General features: G+C 46.3%; 1 protein-coding gene across 2 annotated transcripts; it reads right to left on the bottom strand.

Annotated features, from left to right (window-relative positions):
* Positions 1-771: 771 nt before the first annotated feature.
* On the bottom strand, positions 772-17,367 carry GINS4 (GINS complex subunit 4). Of its 2 annotated transcripts, XM_066383552.1 has the most exons (8): positions 17,211-17,367; positions 16,443-16,557; positions 11,766-11,852; positions 10,323-10,436; positions 7,996-8,093; positions 7,739-7,827; positions 2,175-2,265; positions 772-2,085 (listed from the first exon to the last, which is right to left on the bottom strand). In XM_066383552.1, exons 2-8 carry the CDS (start codon positions 16,536-16,538, stop codon positions 1,989-1,991), a joined length of 672 nt encoding a protein of 223 aa, XP_066239649.1. In that variant the 5' UTR covers positions 16,539-16,557; positions 17,211-17,367; the 3' UTR covers positions 772-1,988. The 2 variants fall into 2 exon arrangements, with proteins under 2 accessions (XP_066239649.1, XP_066239650.1); XM_066383553.1 differs by lacking the exon at positions 11,766-11,852.
* Positions 17,368-18,211: the final 844 nt, after the last annotated feature.

Here is an 18,211-nt window from a genome sequence, read left to right as displayed (position 1 = left end):
TGCCACTCAAAGTATGATCCCAAAGCAGCAACTGCATGGCCTAGGCTCTCCTCAGAATCCTGGGCCTCCGCCCAGAACTCCTGAATCAGAATCGGTACCTCAACAAGCTCTCCAGGGAGCAGTATAATAGCCCATGTACCTCTCCCGACTGCGTAGCACAGTAGAGGCAGTGTTGAGTGAACGTGCATATTTGTGACTAGGAGAAAGGACACTTTGGTTCTAGTCTCAGACTTACCACTGAACATCTGCTTTATTTTCCACCTATAACATACCACCAGCTCTGCCTACTTCTCAGGACTTCTGTGAAGACCAAACAGGATCTCTGCTAACAATCCTGTAAGCGATCTGGGCCCAGCCTGCCTCACAGGCCTTATCCTGCACCATTTCCCATTGCACACTGCATTCTAGCCATGCTGGTTGCAGGCAGAGCTCGTTTCTACTTCAGGGCCTTTGCATAAGCTGCCTTCTCTGCCTGAATGGTCTTCCTTTTGATCTTGTGTGTCTGGCCCCTTCTTGGTTATTCAGACCTCAGCCTAATATGGTGAGATTCACTGAATTCAGCGAGAACCTCTCAGACCACCCAATCTAGTCACTCTCCAGTGACTCGCCCTGTTCTAATTCTCTGCAAGCATTTATCTCCATGTGAGCAGGGACAATGCCTATCTTATTCTGGGTTGGAGCATCAGTGCCTTAACCTGTGCCTGTCATAATAAATGTTCAATACATATTTGGTAAAATGACCAAATATGACCAAGTGGTGGCGCAATGGATAGAGTATTGACCTGGGACGCTGAGGTCCCAGGTTCGAAATTCTAAGGTCACCAGCTTGAGTGCAGCCTCATCTGGCTTGAGTGCAGGGTTGCTGGCTTAAGCATGGGATCATGTCAGCGGTTGAGCAAGGGGTCACTGGCTTGGCTGGGCACACCCCGGTCCCTGCCAAGGCGCATATCAGCAGCAATCAATGGACAACTAAGGAGCCACAACTATGAATTGATGCTTCTCATCTCTCTCCATTCCTGTCTCTCTCTCCCACACAAACAAAAAAGCCAAAATGGCTGGAGCAGATAAAAACACTGGAAAAAATAAGCTACTACATGAAATATAAAATACTTTAATAAAAACTTCCTTGCTTTCACTTAGTGGTTTCTCGTGGAAATCACAGCACGGATTTTTATCATGTTTTGAGGAAAGACAATTCACTCACTGTTGACATCCCTTTCAGGTATCATCGTTAATTTCATCCATTTCCCTTGAGAAAGTAAAGAGCTTAAAAAAAAACTGCTACTGAGGTCACAATATAGGATATTAATGTCACTCTGCTGACAAAGCCTTGGCTGAGCAGATGGCCTGAGGGCAGGCTTGGCGCAGTCGCCCGGAGAACGTGCTGCCCGAGACCACAGCCCAGAACGGCCGAGGCGCCTTCAGCCACAAAACTGAAACTTAGCAATTTATTGGTTTGGTTTGATTCTCAGTTAGGCATGACAGAAACTGGTGTAAGTTCAAGGTTAGAGGTTCTAAAAGGTTTATACAATTTAAGAGACATATCAGAGAAGGAGACTGCAGCTCTTTTCTTTATAATCTATTTACACTTTCTACCAGGAAGGTTAAATGAATTCTTCTGTCCCGATCAGGTCTGTGTTAACTACAGGCCCCTAATCACAGGCAGTGATGCGTTTTTAGGAACTTCCTCTGCCTCCTCAGTTTGGGAAATACCACAAAAGGAAAAGGTGCACAGAGTGAAAGTCACACCCTTGCCCAGTGTGCGGACTGAACAGAGCAATGGCCCCACCTGCTGACTCAGACTGAAACGGCAGAACGTTAGGGTCCGTGGCAAGTCAGGAATCCTGCCTGTGTGCCTCCTCCACGTCCCAGGGACCCACAACACTGCTCAGAAAAGTCTGTTGTTCTTGGGCTCCAAGCGATATGTAGGGTTCTAAATATTTTCTTGAGGATTCCATGTCTTCCTTCTTGTTTGTTTATTTTTGGTTTTAAATTAGCTGCACGGCTCCAGAAGCAACCAGAGGTGCGATGATTTTATATCGGATCAAGTGCTGTGAGCCTTCCTCCAAGTCAATCACATAATCCCTGAAAAAGGAGGAAAACACACATGCGGAGCTGAGCTGGTGCCGTCAGGAGAAATACTTCCCACTGTCAGAACCACACGCGCCACTCACCTCTGCTCATCTGTTTCTGGTTCCACCAGTATGTTTTCCTGTCGTTCTTTCACTCTCAGAAACACGTATGAATCCAGATCTGGCTTGGGAACTGCCAGAAAAACGAGTGCGATCAGAAAGCGCTCGGCTGACAGGAACAACCTGGGAGGAGCTGCTGGGACTAAGTGTACGGAACACGAAGGGACCAGGGATGTGAAAGCATCTTGGGGGTAGGATGGTCTGAGGAGAGATCTGGCTCCTTCTAGAAACAGCATACTTCCCACCCACGGTTCCACAGAACAACCGCTCATTCAACAAATGACGAGAACTGCAGACGTGCAGGGGACTCTGCTACCCCTGTGGAGGACGCAAGCAGAGCTCCTGGTTTCTGGACAAGGTGGTGACAGCAGCATCTGCAGCCTCACATGAGTGGCACGTTCTCTCTGTGATACGGGGAGAAAGGAGTCAATGTGTACTTTGAAGGAAAGAGCAGGATTTAAAGAGGGAGTGTGAGCCTGGTAGGTAATGGCAAGGGTCATGGCAGAAATATGCAGGACCTTCTGGGAGGACAGAACATATATATCTGGTTAGAAAATATTTCTGTATAAAGGGGTAGGAGGAAAGAGTACAGGAAGGCCTCACTTAATGTCATCTATAGGTTCTACATCCACGTGAAATAATGTATAATGAAACCAATATTACAATAGGCTAATTGGTATAAACAAGAATTAAGTTCCTACAGCATTTCATCAACATTATAATGAAAGGACACTGAACAAAATGTTACTTGAGGTCCTGCTATAGTAGAAAGACTAGGTCAAATGGTAACAGTCTTGAGTGTTAGACTGAGCGGTCCTTCACTCGTTGATTACAGGTTAAGAAGTTGCTGTCATCCCTTCTCTTCAACCACCAGCCAGTGTTTCAGCAGAGTGAGTGCCTCAAACTGGGCAGCTCCTCGATAGCTCTTCATTTCCTAGTGCTCAGTTTGCACCTGGAAGACTGCACCAACTGCATAGTGCAGAGAACTACTGGTTAACTGTCAGTCCTAAGAGCACAGTGCGGGCTTCATGTTGTCCTTGATCCCCTTGTTTATAGAAGTGTGTTCAGGACAACTGGCTCTAAAGGTTTAAGGAAGGTCCCCTTGGTTGCTCCAGGGTTCTGGGCCTGCCAAGGAGACGCCAACTTCAGGGTCAGTTGACCCCACTGGGAAGCTAGTGATTCTAGGAACCCCAGCTTAGATTTCAACATGTCATCCCCCAACCTGCCATCAAGGTCTACAGTCCTCCAGAGGCCTGAGGGGGACTCACAGCTTCTGGGCTAATTTAAGCAAGACTCCAATTGCACCAGGAGAGATCTCCCACCTCCCCACCCCCTCCAATTCCAAGAGACTGGCTCTAGTCCCTCTAAGGAATCCAGCACAGTGACATGTATTTTAGGAGGTCCACCAGCATCCAGTAGAGGCTCTTGGAGGGACGACAGCTTAGAGTCAGTTCCAGGAATTCAGATGCATGCCCATCAGTAATCCCATGGCTGCTTTAATCAATTGGTCGTGATAGCAATGGGTAGTGATTAGGGATCCAGTCCTTGCTCTATTCCTATTCTTCTAGGGTGCAGACAAAAGTGGCTCAACTGGACATGGACTGGGCCTTCTGTTTCCCTCTGGCAGGTTCACCAAAGTGACCAATGCAGAGTTCCACAATTCTGGTGTGGGTCTGGCTTGCTCCTGGTGTTACAGGCTGCACTGTGTCCCCTACCAAATTCATATGTTGAGGCCCTAAACCCTCAGTACTTCAGAATGGGAATGTTTTGGTACAGGGCCTTTAAAGAGGTAATTAACAAGATGGTGGGGTAGGTAAACATGGTAGTTGCCTCCTCCCACAACCTTATCAAAATCAACTAAACTACAGAACAACCATTATTCAGAACTGCCAGAATTCAAGCCGAATGGAACTTCTACAATGAGGGAATTAAAAAAGCCACATCATGGTAGGCGGGATGGAGACGTGGAGCGAGCTGGTCCCACCCATGTGTGACGGAGAAAGTCTACAGGGATACCTGGGCTATGGAGGTCCCTCCTGAGAAGAGGGGTCCCAGCCCCAAACCAGGTCCCCCAGCCAGCGTTCCAGTGCAGGGAAGAGAAGTCCCCAGAACTTCTGGCTATAAAAACCAATGGGGATTAAGACTGAGGGAGACAGAGGCTGCTGGAGTCCCAGGCAGTTTCTCTTTAGACCACTCACAGACTAACTCAGACTCACTCCCTGAGCTCCAGCACTGGGGCAGCAGCTTGAAAGGAACCAGGGACATACAGGGAGGAACTGAATTGTCTGGCATCAAGGTGAACGCTGGGGGCGCAGCTTTCTCCCCGACAGAAGTGTTGGCAGACGCCACTGTTCCTTTGATGAGCCTTCCCCCCAGAGCCGGCAGGTGGGGGCCGTTTATCTGAGATTCCATCAAACTGGCTGGCCCTAATGATTCCCTAAGGCCCTGCTCCACCTAACTTTCAGGCCCACCCCAGCTGTTTCCAGTGGCTTTTCCATACAAATGGTCTGTCTTGGCTCATGCTTCGGATTTTCCTAAAATCTATCAAACAAGCTGCATCTGGCCTCAGCATCCCCCATACCTCTCGCTAAGTGGTCCCAGGCCCGTCACTAGCAGTGGGCAGCCTTGGTTTGCTGTTTGGCCTCGCCCGGGCACCTCCAAGCCCAGCACAAGTAGCAGCCATCTGCAGATTGCTTTGGAGCTCATGCTGGGTGGCCCTGGGCAGAACCCAGGCAGTGGCTGCCCTTGGCCTGCACCTCCCGGGAGGCCCCAGAGTCAGCACACCTGGTAGACAGCTTCAGACCACAATGAAGCACCACCACCCAACCACTTCCACAAGTGACACATTCAAGGGGTGGATCAGTGGGTACCAGAGCCCTGTTGAAGTAACTGCTGCTCTGTGAACAGCAAAAAGAAAAAAGAATCCAAAAAAAAAATGAGGAGAGTGTAAGGAACCTCTGGGACAACTTCAAGCACATCAACATTTGCATCATGGAGGTGCTAGAAGGAGTGGAGAGCGAGAAATTGAAAACCTATTTGTGGCCCTGGCCGGTTGGCTCAGTGGTGGAGCATCGGCCTGGCGTGCAGAGGTCTCGGGTTCGATTCCCGGCCAGGGCACACAGGAGAGGCGCCCATCTGCTTCTCCACCCCTCCCCCTCTCCTTCCTCTCTGTCTCTCTCTTCCCCTCCTGTAGCCGAGGCTCCATTGGAGTAAAGATGGCCCGGGCGCTGGGAATGGCTCCTTGGCCTCTGCCCCAGGCGCTAGAGTGGCTCTGGTCGCAGCAGAGAGACGCCCTGGAGGGGCAGAGCATCGCCCCCTGGTGGGCAGAGCATCGCCCCCTGGTGGGCGTGCCGGGTGGATCCCGGTCAGGCGCATGTGGGAGTCTGTCTGACTGTCTCTCCCCGTTTCCAGCTTCAGAAAATTAAATAAATAAATAAATAAAAAAAAAAAAAAAAAGAAGAAAACCTATTTGAAAAACTAATGACAGAAAACTTCCCTAGCTTGGTGAGGGAGACAGACACACAGGAGTGCGGACAGTCCCAAACAAGAGGAACCCACAGAAGCCCACGTCAAGACACATCATAACTAAAATGCGAAAGGTTAAAGACAAAGAGAGAAACTTAAAAGCAGCAGAAGAAATGCAGTCAGTTCCCTAAGGGAGCTCCCGTAAGGCCGTCAGCTGACTGCTCAACAGAAACTTTTTAGGCCAGAAGGGACTGGCAAGAAATATTCAAAGTGATGAAAAGCAAGGACCTACAGCTAAGATGACTCGACCCAGCAAAGCTATCACTTAGAATCAAAGGGCAGATAAAGAGCTTCCCAGACAAGGAAAAGCTAAAGGAATTCATCACCATAAAATCAATATTATATGATATGTTAAAGGGTCTTCTCCAAAAAGAAGAAAAAACAGGAAAAAAAAAAGACCAATGTGAATAATAAAATGGCAATAAATACATATCTATCAAAAATGAATCTAAAAAACAAAATAAACAAACAAACAGAACAAAACAGACTCAATAGAGAATGTTTTCACGGTTGCCAAATAGTAGGGGCGGGGGATGGGGAAAAACGTGGAGGGACTAAGAAGCACAAACTGGTAGTTACAGAACAGTCAGGGGATGCAAAGCGCCGCATAGGGAACACAGGCAATAACATTCTAATAACTATGTATGGTGTTAGATGTGTGCAAGATTTATCAGGATGATTACTTAGTAAGTTATGTAATGCTTAATCATTGGGGTGTACACCTGAAACAAATATAATAACATATATCACCTGTAATTTAAAATAAAAAATGATTACAAAAAAAGAGGTAATGAAGTTAAAATGAGAACATTAGGGTAGAGCCTAATCTAATCTGACTGGTGTCCTTATAAAAAGAAGGGAAACTGGGGTGTGTATGTCCAGAGGAACAGCCATGTAAAGAGGCAGAGAGTGGCCTTCTGCAAGCCGAGGACAAAGCCTCGGAGGACACCAACCCGGCCAGCACTTGATTCCGGACTTCTGACTTCCGGATCTGTGGGAAACAAATCTGCTGTTTGATCCCTCCCGTCTGTGTTACTTTGTTATCACAGCCGGAGCTGACTAAGACATCTGGTGAACCATGTCTCTGCCCACCCTGTTCCAGCTCCTCCACCTGCCACAGTGGTCAGCTGGCCCAGCACGGCCAGTGTGGGAGATACACTCCTGGGGCTCAGTGTACTTGAACTTGTGGCCGCAGTGTACTAAGCTCAGTCTGTGAACAAGGCGGATTCCAGTCCCTGGAGCATTGCTGGATTGGGTCCGGCAGTTTAGTCTGACAAGGTCCTGCTGGACATGGCAAGTTGTTTAAGAGAGAGATATGGATTTTAACCTATCTTCTACGGGTCCCCACTTAGTTGAGCCACGTTAGGAGTTGCTATCCTAAGTCCCTCCCCTCAGCTCAGCAGAATGTTAAGGGGACTCTGAAGAGGGTGAGAGGCAGAGGCCTTGGCCACGCTCACTTCCCCCCGGTGACTCTTTTGTCCCTACACTCAGTCCTGCTACCCTTCTCCGTAACGAGGGAAACTCCCCACAACAAAAAGATTAGGAGTCTTTACTATGAGTAATAAGGAATCACTGAAGGTTTCCATAGCCTCCTATTCAGATCCTCCTTGGTAGCCAGACAACACCGCACTGTCTGGAATCTGAGGAAAAGACTGCTGGCTCTTCGAAAGCAGAGACCCTTGTGTCTTCAGTGCCCAGGGAGCCTCACACAGGGCAGCTGCCGCTAGGTGACTGTCACAGGAACCAATGGCTGAATGCATGGACGAGTCTCCGTTTATAATGGCGTCATAAGAATTTCCACCTAAGCTGAAGAACACACGGCTGCCCTTACACTTGCTTTAAATGATTTTTTTAAAACTCAAAACTCTTCTTCTCTTTTCTCTCCTGCTTATCTACATACCTATTTTTCCACATCTGAGAGAACTAGAGTACAGGTAAAGATCTTATTCTAAAGCACCTGAAGACATCTGGGATGTACACTATGGCCCCTCGGGATGACTAAAAGAGAACGTTCTTCTTACCTGCCCTCAAGAGGTCCACTTTCTGCAAATTAGGAGGCATATGCTTTAAGGCAACATTCTTTAGATAGGTCTCTGTGTTAGCCATGTACCTGAAACACATAAATTAAAATCGTGGTGACAGCCCTACCAGTAGGAGCCGCTGGGACCATCAGACAGACAACAGTGGCTCTGAGATCAGCTTCACGGATACAAGCACCAAAACTCAGGCTCGCAAGCCAGGGGAAGAGAGGCGGTTCCCACACCTGCTGCCCACTCACTCTTTGGCAAAGGCCAACTCTTCGGGAGAAAGGCTAGAAGGCTCCCCCTCATGGCGTGTTTTCTCCTTTTCAAGGATGTGAGGAAAAAACTTCTCTATCTGTGAGGACAAATAAAAGTTATCATGAAAACATCTGTCCAGATTCAACTGTGAAACATACTAGTTTTCTGAAATAAGTTGGGGTTAATATAGAAATTGACTTCAACAATGGCAAGGTTTCACGGTCAAGACTGTTTCCAATAGTAAGACCTACACTCCAGAGGGAGGGCAGGAGTCAAAGAATTCAGAAGAAAGATGAGGAGGTGATTTCACAGAAGATAATCTGAAGTTACAACTGTAAATGATATTCAAGAAGAGAAGGGGATGCTCTTTAACATATTTATGTAGCTGTACAGGGTGTTCTATGAGATGCTGTGAAAAGCTGGAAAGATGCACGCAGACTACAGAAGCAGACTGAACAGTGTCAATTATAAGAGTGTAAACAGCAGGCTAAAGCCCACAATGAGGTGAGGCTTGGAAAAAAAGCTAAGAACTACCATAAAAAAAAAAAAAAAAAAAAAGCTACGAAAAGCTGTGTGCTCAGGAACCTGAGAGGGCTCAGTCTGTTGTCTGGAGTCAGTGACGGTATGGTTACCTGTGAAGGAAATGTTCCTTGTCAGCACGGGAATGACAGTGGTGAGGAGGAACTGGAGGCCCAGATAAAGGAGCTGTCATTCACTCGAAGGAGTTGAAATCCTTTGGCTTGAGTCAATTATATCCCCATGTAAAAAATTAATATTTACATGGGGTTTTAGCACACAAAACATTTTCTCCTGGTGGATGTAAATTGCTACTACTCTTGTATCACTCAGTGTACTAAAAATTTATGTAATTTCCTAACTTTAGAAGAATTAGAGCAAAAGAGGGGCACAAGACTAGAGAAGGGCAAATTTCCCAATTTTCAAAAACACTGAAGGTAGGGAATCTTCAAATACAGATTAGTGTCCTTAATATTGCTAGGTGGCATTATATTAGAATAAATAACTTAAAAAATGGTTTGTGAATTCAAAGAAACGTAAGTAGTTAACTTGAAGAGGATTTAACCATAAAAACAATAACAAAAAAGCCTGGAAGATGAGGGTGGGGTGAAGAGGCATAGTGTGTGCCTCAATATTTTTATAACATGATAATGTCTTTATGACACCTTTGGGGACAAACTGTAAACCTGGGGCCGGGTGACAGTATCGAGTAGGAGACTCACAAACAGTTGAACAAAGAATACTGACTCAAGGGACAGATGCCAACCGTTAGGGCAGGCTCTGATGGCATATGCTAGCATCGGCCCAGTCCTCTTACGGAGTCAGGTAAGAGCTTTGATGACATACTTATCAAACTTGCTGACGACAGAAAGTGTTACAACATAGCTACTAGGCTAGGTGACAAGATCAGGATCCAGAAAGAAGGGAAATGGCCCAATTTAATAAAATAAAGCTTAAGAGAGGTGAGTAGCAAGCTCTACACTTAGGAGTCAAAAACCCAGCCATACAAATACCAGACAGTGTCAGGATGGGGTAACTTAAAAACTTCAGATAAGGTTAAAGTTAACAATGAGTGCAGAATGAGCTTAGTGTGATGTGTCTGTCAAGCATGGTAATGTAACGCTAGGTGGTATTACTATCATTGTATTAATCAGGATAAGGGAAGTGACCATCCTGCTTTTCACAAACGTGACCAGACTACAGCTGGAATGCTGCAGTCAGTTGAGGTAGTATAATCAAAGGAGGATATTGATAAACTAGAACTTGAAAGGGAAGAGACCAGGTGAGTAATTGGAAATAAATGGTAGAAACGTTTAGCTAAGAGGATTGCAATGAGACTTGTGAACTCTCTTCAGACCTAAAGCATCCTCATGTAGGAGAACATATTTGTTTTAAAACAACTAAGGGGACAAGTGGCACCAATGAAAAGAAATTTCATGGAAAAAAATTTCAGGGTTAAAACAGATACACAAAATAAGAACGTTTTACAACATCATTTTTATAAGTTAGATGGCCACAGAGCTTGGGTTGAATGTCAAGCCAGCACTGCCAAGCTATAACACCAGGGGGCACCGTTCACAGCGAATAAATGGACTAAAAATGTGTCCCCTGAGGTGTGCAACACACATTCCATCTGTGCTTCTCCAGAACAATCTCTTGCCCTCCTTGCTCTTTAGCTACCCTGATTCTGGGCCTCAGCAGCATCTTCAGGGTGCGAACTCTCCCCGGCCCCAGCCCAACTTCTTCCCAAGATGCTCAGCCTATCTGACAGACTGCACTGCCTTAGTGCCTAGGTGTCTCCACGTCAAACCTTCACGAGCCGACATCGCAAGTAGCTGCTGAGGACATAGCGGATCCGCTCCAGCTCCATCCGATGGATACCGACTTTCAGATCCCCCTTCTTTGCTCTCCTGAGATTGTCTTCCTATTAAAAGGGAAAATGAAGTTTGTAAGAAAACACGGTGTTTAAAGACTAAGAACCTTTTTCCTTTCACCTACGCGCAGCCCACAAGGACTGTCGTCACTGGCAACGCTGAGGACTCAAACACTACATTTAGGTCAAAGGAGAACAAAATACTCGTATGAGTTCTTAGTTTCTTTTCATTCCTTAATTACACAAATATATACGATGACAGTCTCGTTACATAAAGTTCAAACAACACTCATCCACAGGCATACCTCGGATATGCTGCGGGCTGGGTGCCAGAACACCGCAACAAAGTGAGCCACTCTGTCTGCTGGCGGAGGGTCTGGCCTTCAATTTGTAAACAAAACTCAACAACGTGAAATGCGATACAGTGAGGTGCCTGTACTTTTGGAAAATGACCATTTAAACAGAATCTGACTATGATTAGAACCCCAACCCAAATGTAAAGGAGATAATACAGCAGACATAAAAAATGTCTAGGCCCTGGCCGGTTGGCTCAGCGGTAGAGCATCGGCCTGGCGTGTGGGGGACCTGGGTTCGATTCCCGGCCAGGGCACATAGGAGAAGCGCCCATTTGCTTCTCCACCCCCACCCCCCTCCTTCCTCTCTGTCTCTCTCTTCCCCTCCCGCAGCCAAGGCTCCATTGGAGCAAAGATGGCCCGGGCGCTGGGGATGGCTCCTTGGCCTCTGACCCAGGCGCTAGAGTGGCTCTGGTTGCGGCAGAGCGATGCCCCGGAGGGGCAGAGCATCGCCCCCTGGTGGGCAGAGCTTCGCCCCTGGTGGGCGTGCCGGGTGGATCCCGGTCGGGCGCATGCGGGAGTCTGTCTGACTGTCTCTCCCCGTTTCCAGCTTCAGAAAAATACAAAAAAAAAAAAAAAAAAAGATGTCTAAAAAGTAGTGTTAAAACACCAGTTGAGAAACTGTTAAATATCAATGTTTTAAAGCAACTCTGAGGCTGATAATGCCTTAAGCCAAGCTCATGAAAGACAAGGGCCACACACTCAAATGCCTGCCCCGCACAGGCAGTGAGACACGTGAGAAAGCTGAGCAGTGGAGAGCACACTGAAATGCGGAGGTCCTGACCTTGCTCGGTAACCGGCCTCATATAAAAACGTGGGGTGGTGAGGCCAGGCTTTTAGACTGTTCAGAGGAAGCCGATTGCCATATATTCCCAGGTACTCTCATGCTTTATAAACGTAGGTAACTAATTCAATATTTAAGAAACAAACTAGGCTGGGCCAAATGAAGCAGATTTGCTATCAGCCCTCTCCCTCCACTGACAAAGCCTTTCAACATTCCTTTGTACCCTGGGATAAGAACTCTTACCATGTGATCTAGCTGCTCCATGACACATTCTACAATCTCAGGCTTGCTTTCCAGCAGGTCAGGGGCAAACTTCTCATTCATCCAAGCCTAAAAAACAATGCCAAGAAAATCACTCACACACATACACACATACACACACACACACACACACACACACACACACACACACACACACACACACACACAGTGGAGCAAAACAACCCTGTAAGTCAATACATACCCCATGAAAATCACAGATGTCTGAAGCAAAGAAAACTGCCTACCGGTTGGAAATAGCAGCAATGTGTTGAATGCAAGCTGTTTAATAAGGTCTTTCCTTTTTCATTTCGTAGGAAATTGTGTTTACAACCTTATATTTAACCAACATTACAAAAAAAAAAATCCCTGTTCACTTCAAAAATGTCAGTATTCCCATTGCTGAGAGTAACACCACCTGGTGTTCAAACAGCACCTTTCACAAAGTAACACCAATGCATTTCCTCCACCTGCTTTTTCCCACCAGGTGGCACCAGCACCTTTCTCCTATTTGAGGAGTTGAAGTAACGCTACATCAATTCTATTCACCTCTTCATTCCTGAAGCTCAAAGCACTTTATAAATACTTTTTCATTCAGCATTATAATATCTGAGAGGAAATAAATATAGTTATCCTCATATAGTTATTGATGAGAAAACATTGCTTATTTACTAAGTGCCTGACAGTATAGTAGAAGTGGATATTCATCTATTAAACACTTTTGAAACAAGAGTTTAAATCCCTAATTTATGACTCAGGCCCAGATACTTGTTATATTTTGGAAATTACCAAGGCTTAGAAAACTGAAATATCCACAGGTGACTGAGGAAAAGTACAGTTATCTTTCAGTTACAGGAAATTTAGTTTAGCATAGCTCAGAATTACATGCCAATTAGGCCCAATTTATTCCTTTTGACATCCTTGGGTCTCTGCTTCTTCAATTATCACCACCAAGACGCATTATTAAACACTGGGTATTGCTACCATCATACTTTTTTGCCGGTGCTCAGCTCTGTACTAGTGTTGCAGAAGTTAACTAGGAAGACAACCTGAATGTTCAAGAAGCATAATGAATTGAGAAAAGACAAACTGTCACAGAGAACTTATAAAGCAAGAGTTTTTCTTTTCAACTGATTTTATTAAATAATTAGTAGATAAAATAAAGAATAATGATATAAATATCTGTGTGCATATAACTTCATTTACAAATATTATCATTATTTTAAGTCTCTGTGTGTCTCTCCCTCCTCAGAGGTAATTGTTAGCCTAAATTTAGTGTTTAATATTTTGTACAGTTTCATACTTGTTTTTATCTCTATAGAGTGCTTTCCAGTCCTTACACGACAGGGCTTCCAAGGAAAATGACAGCGTTCATGTGGTACACTGGGGTAACATGGTGTAGACTGTGCGGATATCTCATTTACATTGTGAAATTATGATAAAATATAAAATAGGGAAAACATATCAGTATAAAACTTTAAAATATGCCTGACCAGGTGGTGGTGCAGTGGATAAGAGCATCAAACTGGGACGTGGAGGACCCAGTTCGAAACCCCGAGGTTGCCAGCTTGAGCACGAGCTCATCTGGTTTGAGCAAGGCTCACCAGCTTGAGCCCAAGGTTGCTGGCTTGAGTAAGGGGTCACTCGGTCTGGTGGAGCCTCCCCAACCCCCCCCCCCCGTGAAGGCACATATGAGAAAGCAATCAATGAACAACTAAGGTGCCGCAACAAAGAATTGATGCTTCTCATCTCTCCTTTCCTGTCTGTCTGTCCCTCTCGCTGTCTCTGTCACACACAAAAACAAACAAACAAAAATTTAAATATAATCTTTTCAAATAGAGTTTGAATCTATGATCTTTAAAAATAAAGGAACCAGGGCCTGGCCAGTTGGCTCAGCGGTAGAGTGTCGGCCTGGCGTGTGGAAATCCCGGTTCGATTCCCTGGTCAGGGCACAGAAGAGAAGCACCCATCTGCTTCTCCACCCTTCCCCCTCTCCTTCCTCTCTCTCTCTCTCTTCCTCTCCCGCAGCCAAGGCTCCATTGGAGCAAAGTTGGCCCGGGCACTGAGGATGACTCTGTGGCCTCTGCCTCAGGTGCTAGAACGGCTCCAGCAGTAACAGAGCAACGCCCCAGATGGACAGAGCATTGCTCCCTGGTGGGCATGTCAGGTCGATCCCAGTCAGGCGCATGTGGGAGTCTGTCTGACTGCCTATCCACTTCTAACTTCGGGAAAAAAAATAAAAATCATGTGCTATATTTAAAATAGCTACATCTGGTTCCTGATTAAAATTTAATGACATTCCTGATGAGTCATGGAGCAGTAGATAAAGCGTCAACCCAGAATGCTGGGGGAGCTGGTTTGAACCCAGCTCTGAGTGTGGGCTCATCAGTGTGAGGTCATTGGCTTGAGTGGGGGAAAAATTCACATGATCCCAAAAGCTTGCTAGCTTGAGCCCAAAGGTGGCCGGCATGAAAAGCCTAACGTTGTTCGCTTGGACAAGGGGACACTGGCATGCCCTGGTCGAGGGATGTATGAAGCAATCAATGCACAACCAATGCAAAAGCAAGTACACGTTGATGCTTCACACTTTCTCCTCCCTCTCTTGGAAGCAATCAATGAACTGAAGTGAAAGCAACTATGAGCTGCTTTTTCTCACCCTCTCTCTCCCCTCCTGACTCTCTCTCTAAAAAAAATTATTTTTAAATGACAATTTGTTGATCATGTTATGGGATGGGCTATATCTTCCTCCACCCCTGAGTCATATGTTCAAGTCCTAACTCTCAGTACCTTAGAATATGGCTGTATTTGGAGACTGGGTCTTTAAAGAGGCGATCAAGTTAAAATGAGGTCATTTAGATGGACCCTAATCCAGTATGACTGTTGTCCTTTTCAGTGGGGTAAACTGGAACACAGAGCCACAGAGGGAAGACGGTGTGAAGACACAGGGAGAAGACAACCATCTACAAGCCCAGGACACAGGCCTCAGAAGAAACCAACCATGTCAGCACTTTGATTTTAGATTTCTGGTCTCTAGAGTTGAGAAAATAAATTTCTGTTCTTAAAGTCACCCAGTTTGTGGTACTTTGGTATGCAGTCTTAGCAAACTAACATCATCATTAAAGTGAGAAACTATGCAATGTAGGTAATAGTTTTTAAGTCATTTTTTACGGACATTCAAGAATAACCCATATACACTCCCAGAGCTGTGTTTATCAGCAGCCCTTGTGAGGTTGATCGTTAGCCCATGCTAGGCAGCCTGAGTCTGTGTCCAGCTGTAAGAGCTGTCCAGATGGGGGACAAACTCCTTGGCTGCGCTCAGGGCATCGCAAGAGAGCATCAGGCTTGAGGTGTAACTCATGATCACCCACTGCCCAGCTGAGGCTGTGTGGTCAGATGCAACTATCCCCAGACCGCCTTCCAAGCCTGGGGGCTCTGGTTTCTCACCAGAGGGTGAAAGGTCAGCATCACTGGCGCATGGGCAGAACACCAGTGCGTGCCACATCACCTAAGCTGGCAAGCTCTATCTTCCCAATAGTTTTGCAAGTGTTTGAATTTTATATACATAGTTTTTTTAGCAACTTATTTTTTTGTTGTTCTACATTGTGTTCCTGAGTTATCTATGCTGTTGCAGGAGCTATCTTCTATTCATTTTATTGTTTTTTTCTCATTGTGTGTATGTGCCATAATTTTGTATCTATTATAGAATGGATGTTGAAAGATATCTGGTTATTTGCAGTTTTACTATTGCAAGCAATGCTATGAACATTTTGTGCGTGTCTCCTGGACTACACATGAAAGTTTTCTCTAGGTTTATACCAAGGAATAAAATGATTGTGTGCCTTCAAATTGACAATCAGATTATTTTCCAAAATGACTGTATGTGTTTACATGTTCCCTGCAATATGCAATTGTTCAAACTGCTCTAGAGCCGTCCCAATACTTAAATTGTTCACTTTTTTTCACTTCTGCCAATCTGATGGGTATGAAGTGATATTTCATTAGGATTCAAATTTTCATTTTCCTGATTACTAAAAAGGTTGAATACCTTTTTATATGATTGTCAGCTATCCTGGTTTCCATTTCTGAAAGATGTCTGTTAAGACTTCCTGTTAAGATATTTCAAAGGACTAAGACATAAAACTTACAAGTCACCACAACATCTCTCTAATAGAAATTTTTTTTTTTTCCTTTGGAGAAAGAGGAAGGGAGAGAGAGAAGCATCAACTCATTGCTCCACTTAGTTGTATATCCATTTGATCACCTCTCATTTGTGCCCTGACCGGGGTTCAAACCTGCAACTTCTGCGTCATGCTGAAACCCTTGGGATAGAGCCAGTGACTTCACAGCTCCAACACTACACTCTATCTACTGTGCCACTGGCCAGGGCCCGAGTAGCAAATTCTTGCTCTGTAACTGTTCCAGTAATTGTACCCAAAGCTGTCCCTTACTGGCCCCACTCGAGGATTTTGTGTTTGACATGATGAGGTCTTTAACAGAGGCTGGTCCCCCTTAGTTTTCATTTCTGTGTAGATGGTAAGATCTAGTCCTTCTCTTGAAAAAGGCTTGAGTTCCACTTCTTCATTTCCTGATTCCTGATATTTGCACTGTTGGACTGAATAAAAAGGCTAAGATTGGGCAGGCGATTCTACTCGGGAAGCTTACCTGCTCCAGTCTTTCAATGAGCTCTGCAGGTGTCAGGACCACCTCCTCACTACCCCCATCAGAGTCCTGTCCCATAAGATCCAGTTCCTCGGTCATCTTCTCTGAAACCTGGAACCTATTGAGAATAAAAGAACCAATAACCTTCTGTGTGTTTTCCATTTATTTTCAAGAATAGGCAACTATGTATCTACAGTTGGGGTTGTGGGGCCTCATTAGCAGTGGCTAGAGAATTCATAGGCTTTGATTTTTCAATTCTTTGCCTTTTCCTTCACACCTTGGATCAGTTATCAGCTTCCCAAAGAGGCCACCCCTTATAAGTGTTTCCATCTACATCTGGAATTGAGCACCTATCACACCGTGCAATAATTATCTGTCTTCCCGGTAGAGGCCCTCTCCTCAGTGGATGTATTCACTTCGAATATGAATCAGGGACCTGCTCTGTGCCTGGCACTTCTAAGTACAGGCGACATAACTACCTGTGCAGACCCTGAACTTAGCACAATGCTTAACTCAGCGAGCACTTAAAATTGGGAAAATACTCAATGCCTCATTCATAGAGTCGTAAGGCCCATGAGCATCAGACCAGTGACCCTAAAGATTTAAGATGAGTGGTGGGGACAAGAGGAAGTCCCCGGAGCCTCAGGGAAACAGCATATTCTCCTTGCTCCTCTCCTCCTGGTGCCAGAGGCACGAACTAACTCCTCCTCGCGAGCGAGCGCCCCCTCTCCCCCCCGCCGCCCCAATCAGAGGTCTCATTCGGATGCTCACCTGGACACCTGGGAGGCAGAGAGTCGCTCGGAGGTAGCAGGAGGTCAGGACGTGGAGCTCGTGAAGAAGCTGCCCGGGCTGGTCCAAGGGGAGCGCCTGGTAGCGGAACAACCTTCAGCAGGCCTAACCCGAAACAACTAAATCCCGCACTTCTCAGCTCCCGCGCTCCTCTTAGAAACTTTCTGCCGGGGCATCACGTCATCGCGCATGGGCGGTGCTGACCAATCAAACCTCGGTGACCTGGTGGCCCCGCCCCAGGGGGTGGGGACTTGCGTCTCTTGGCTCGTTCTCCCAACCTCCAGTAAGAACGCGGCGGGAAGCTTGTCTGGGTTAGCCCCGCCCACCCCGGCCGGCAGCCCCTGCGTGCGGGCCCGGCTGACACCAGCAGGGGTGGTCGGGAGGGGGCGCCATCCACCGCGGCTGAGGAGACGCGCCGGTGTCTGCCTGCCGGTCACCGGGATGCAGTCGCTGGATGGAGGATGTCCTGGCCGGTGGCGGACAGAGAAATGGTCTCTGTTAAGATCAGGCCACTTCATCTCTTGGGTCATCTTCTTCACCTACCGCGGTTTACTTCATCTTTCCTGGAGCTTCAGTTATGGCCACTACTTTCTGGTCTAAAGACCTTTAGGCTGGAGGGACTTAAAACGTAGCACCAGACCACCAGCAACAGCAGAATCTGGGAACCGTCAGAAATGCAGGTTCTCAGGCTCCGCCCAGACCTGCTGAGTCAGAAACTCTGGGGCGGTTCAACAGATCGTGCAGGTGAGTCTGCTGTTGGGGAGGCTGGAGCTCCGCCGCTTCCGGCAATGCTTCCGTCTCGGCTGCTTGACTCGGGGTTATTTTGACATTTACTGCTTATAACTTAAATGTAGAGCCAAAGTATATACTGTATATATATTTTTTTTCTTTGTGTGATTTCAGTTTTTCTTCTCTGAATCGCTGATGCTTTTTCCCTCTGCTCTCTGTTTCTGTGTGAAGTGTCAGTTCTAGCTCCTCTAGAG

Source organism: Saccopteryx leptura, chromosome 4, assembly GCF_036850995.1.
Source record: "Saccopteryx leptura isolate mSacLep1 chromosome 4, mSacLep1_pri_phased_curated, whole genome shotgun sequence".
In the NCBI taxonomy this organism is placed as follows: Eukaryota; Metazoa; Chordata; class Mammalia; order Chiroptera; family Emballonuridae; genus Saccopteryx; species Saccopteryx leptura.
The sequence above is the reverse complement of the archived record's forward strand: the minus strand, read 5'-3'. Positions and strand labels throughout refer to the sequence as shown.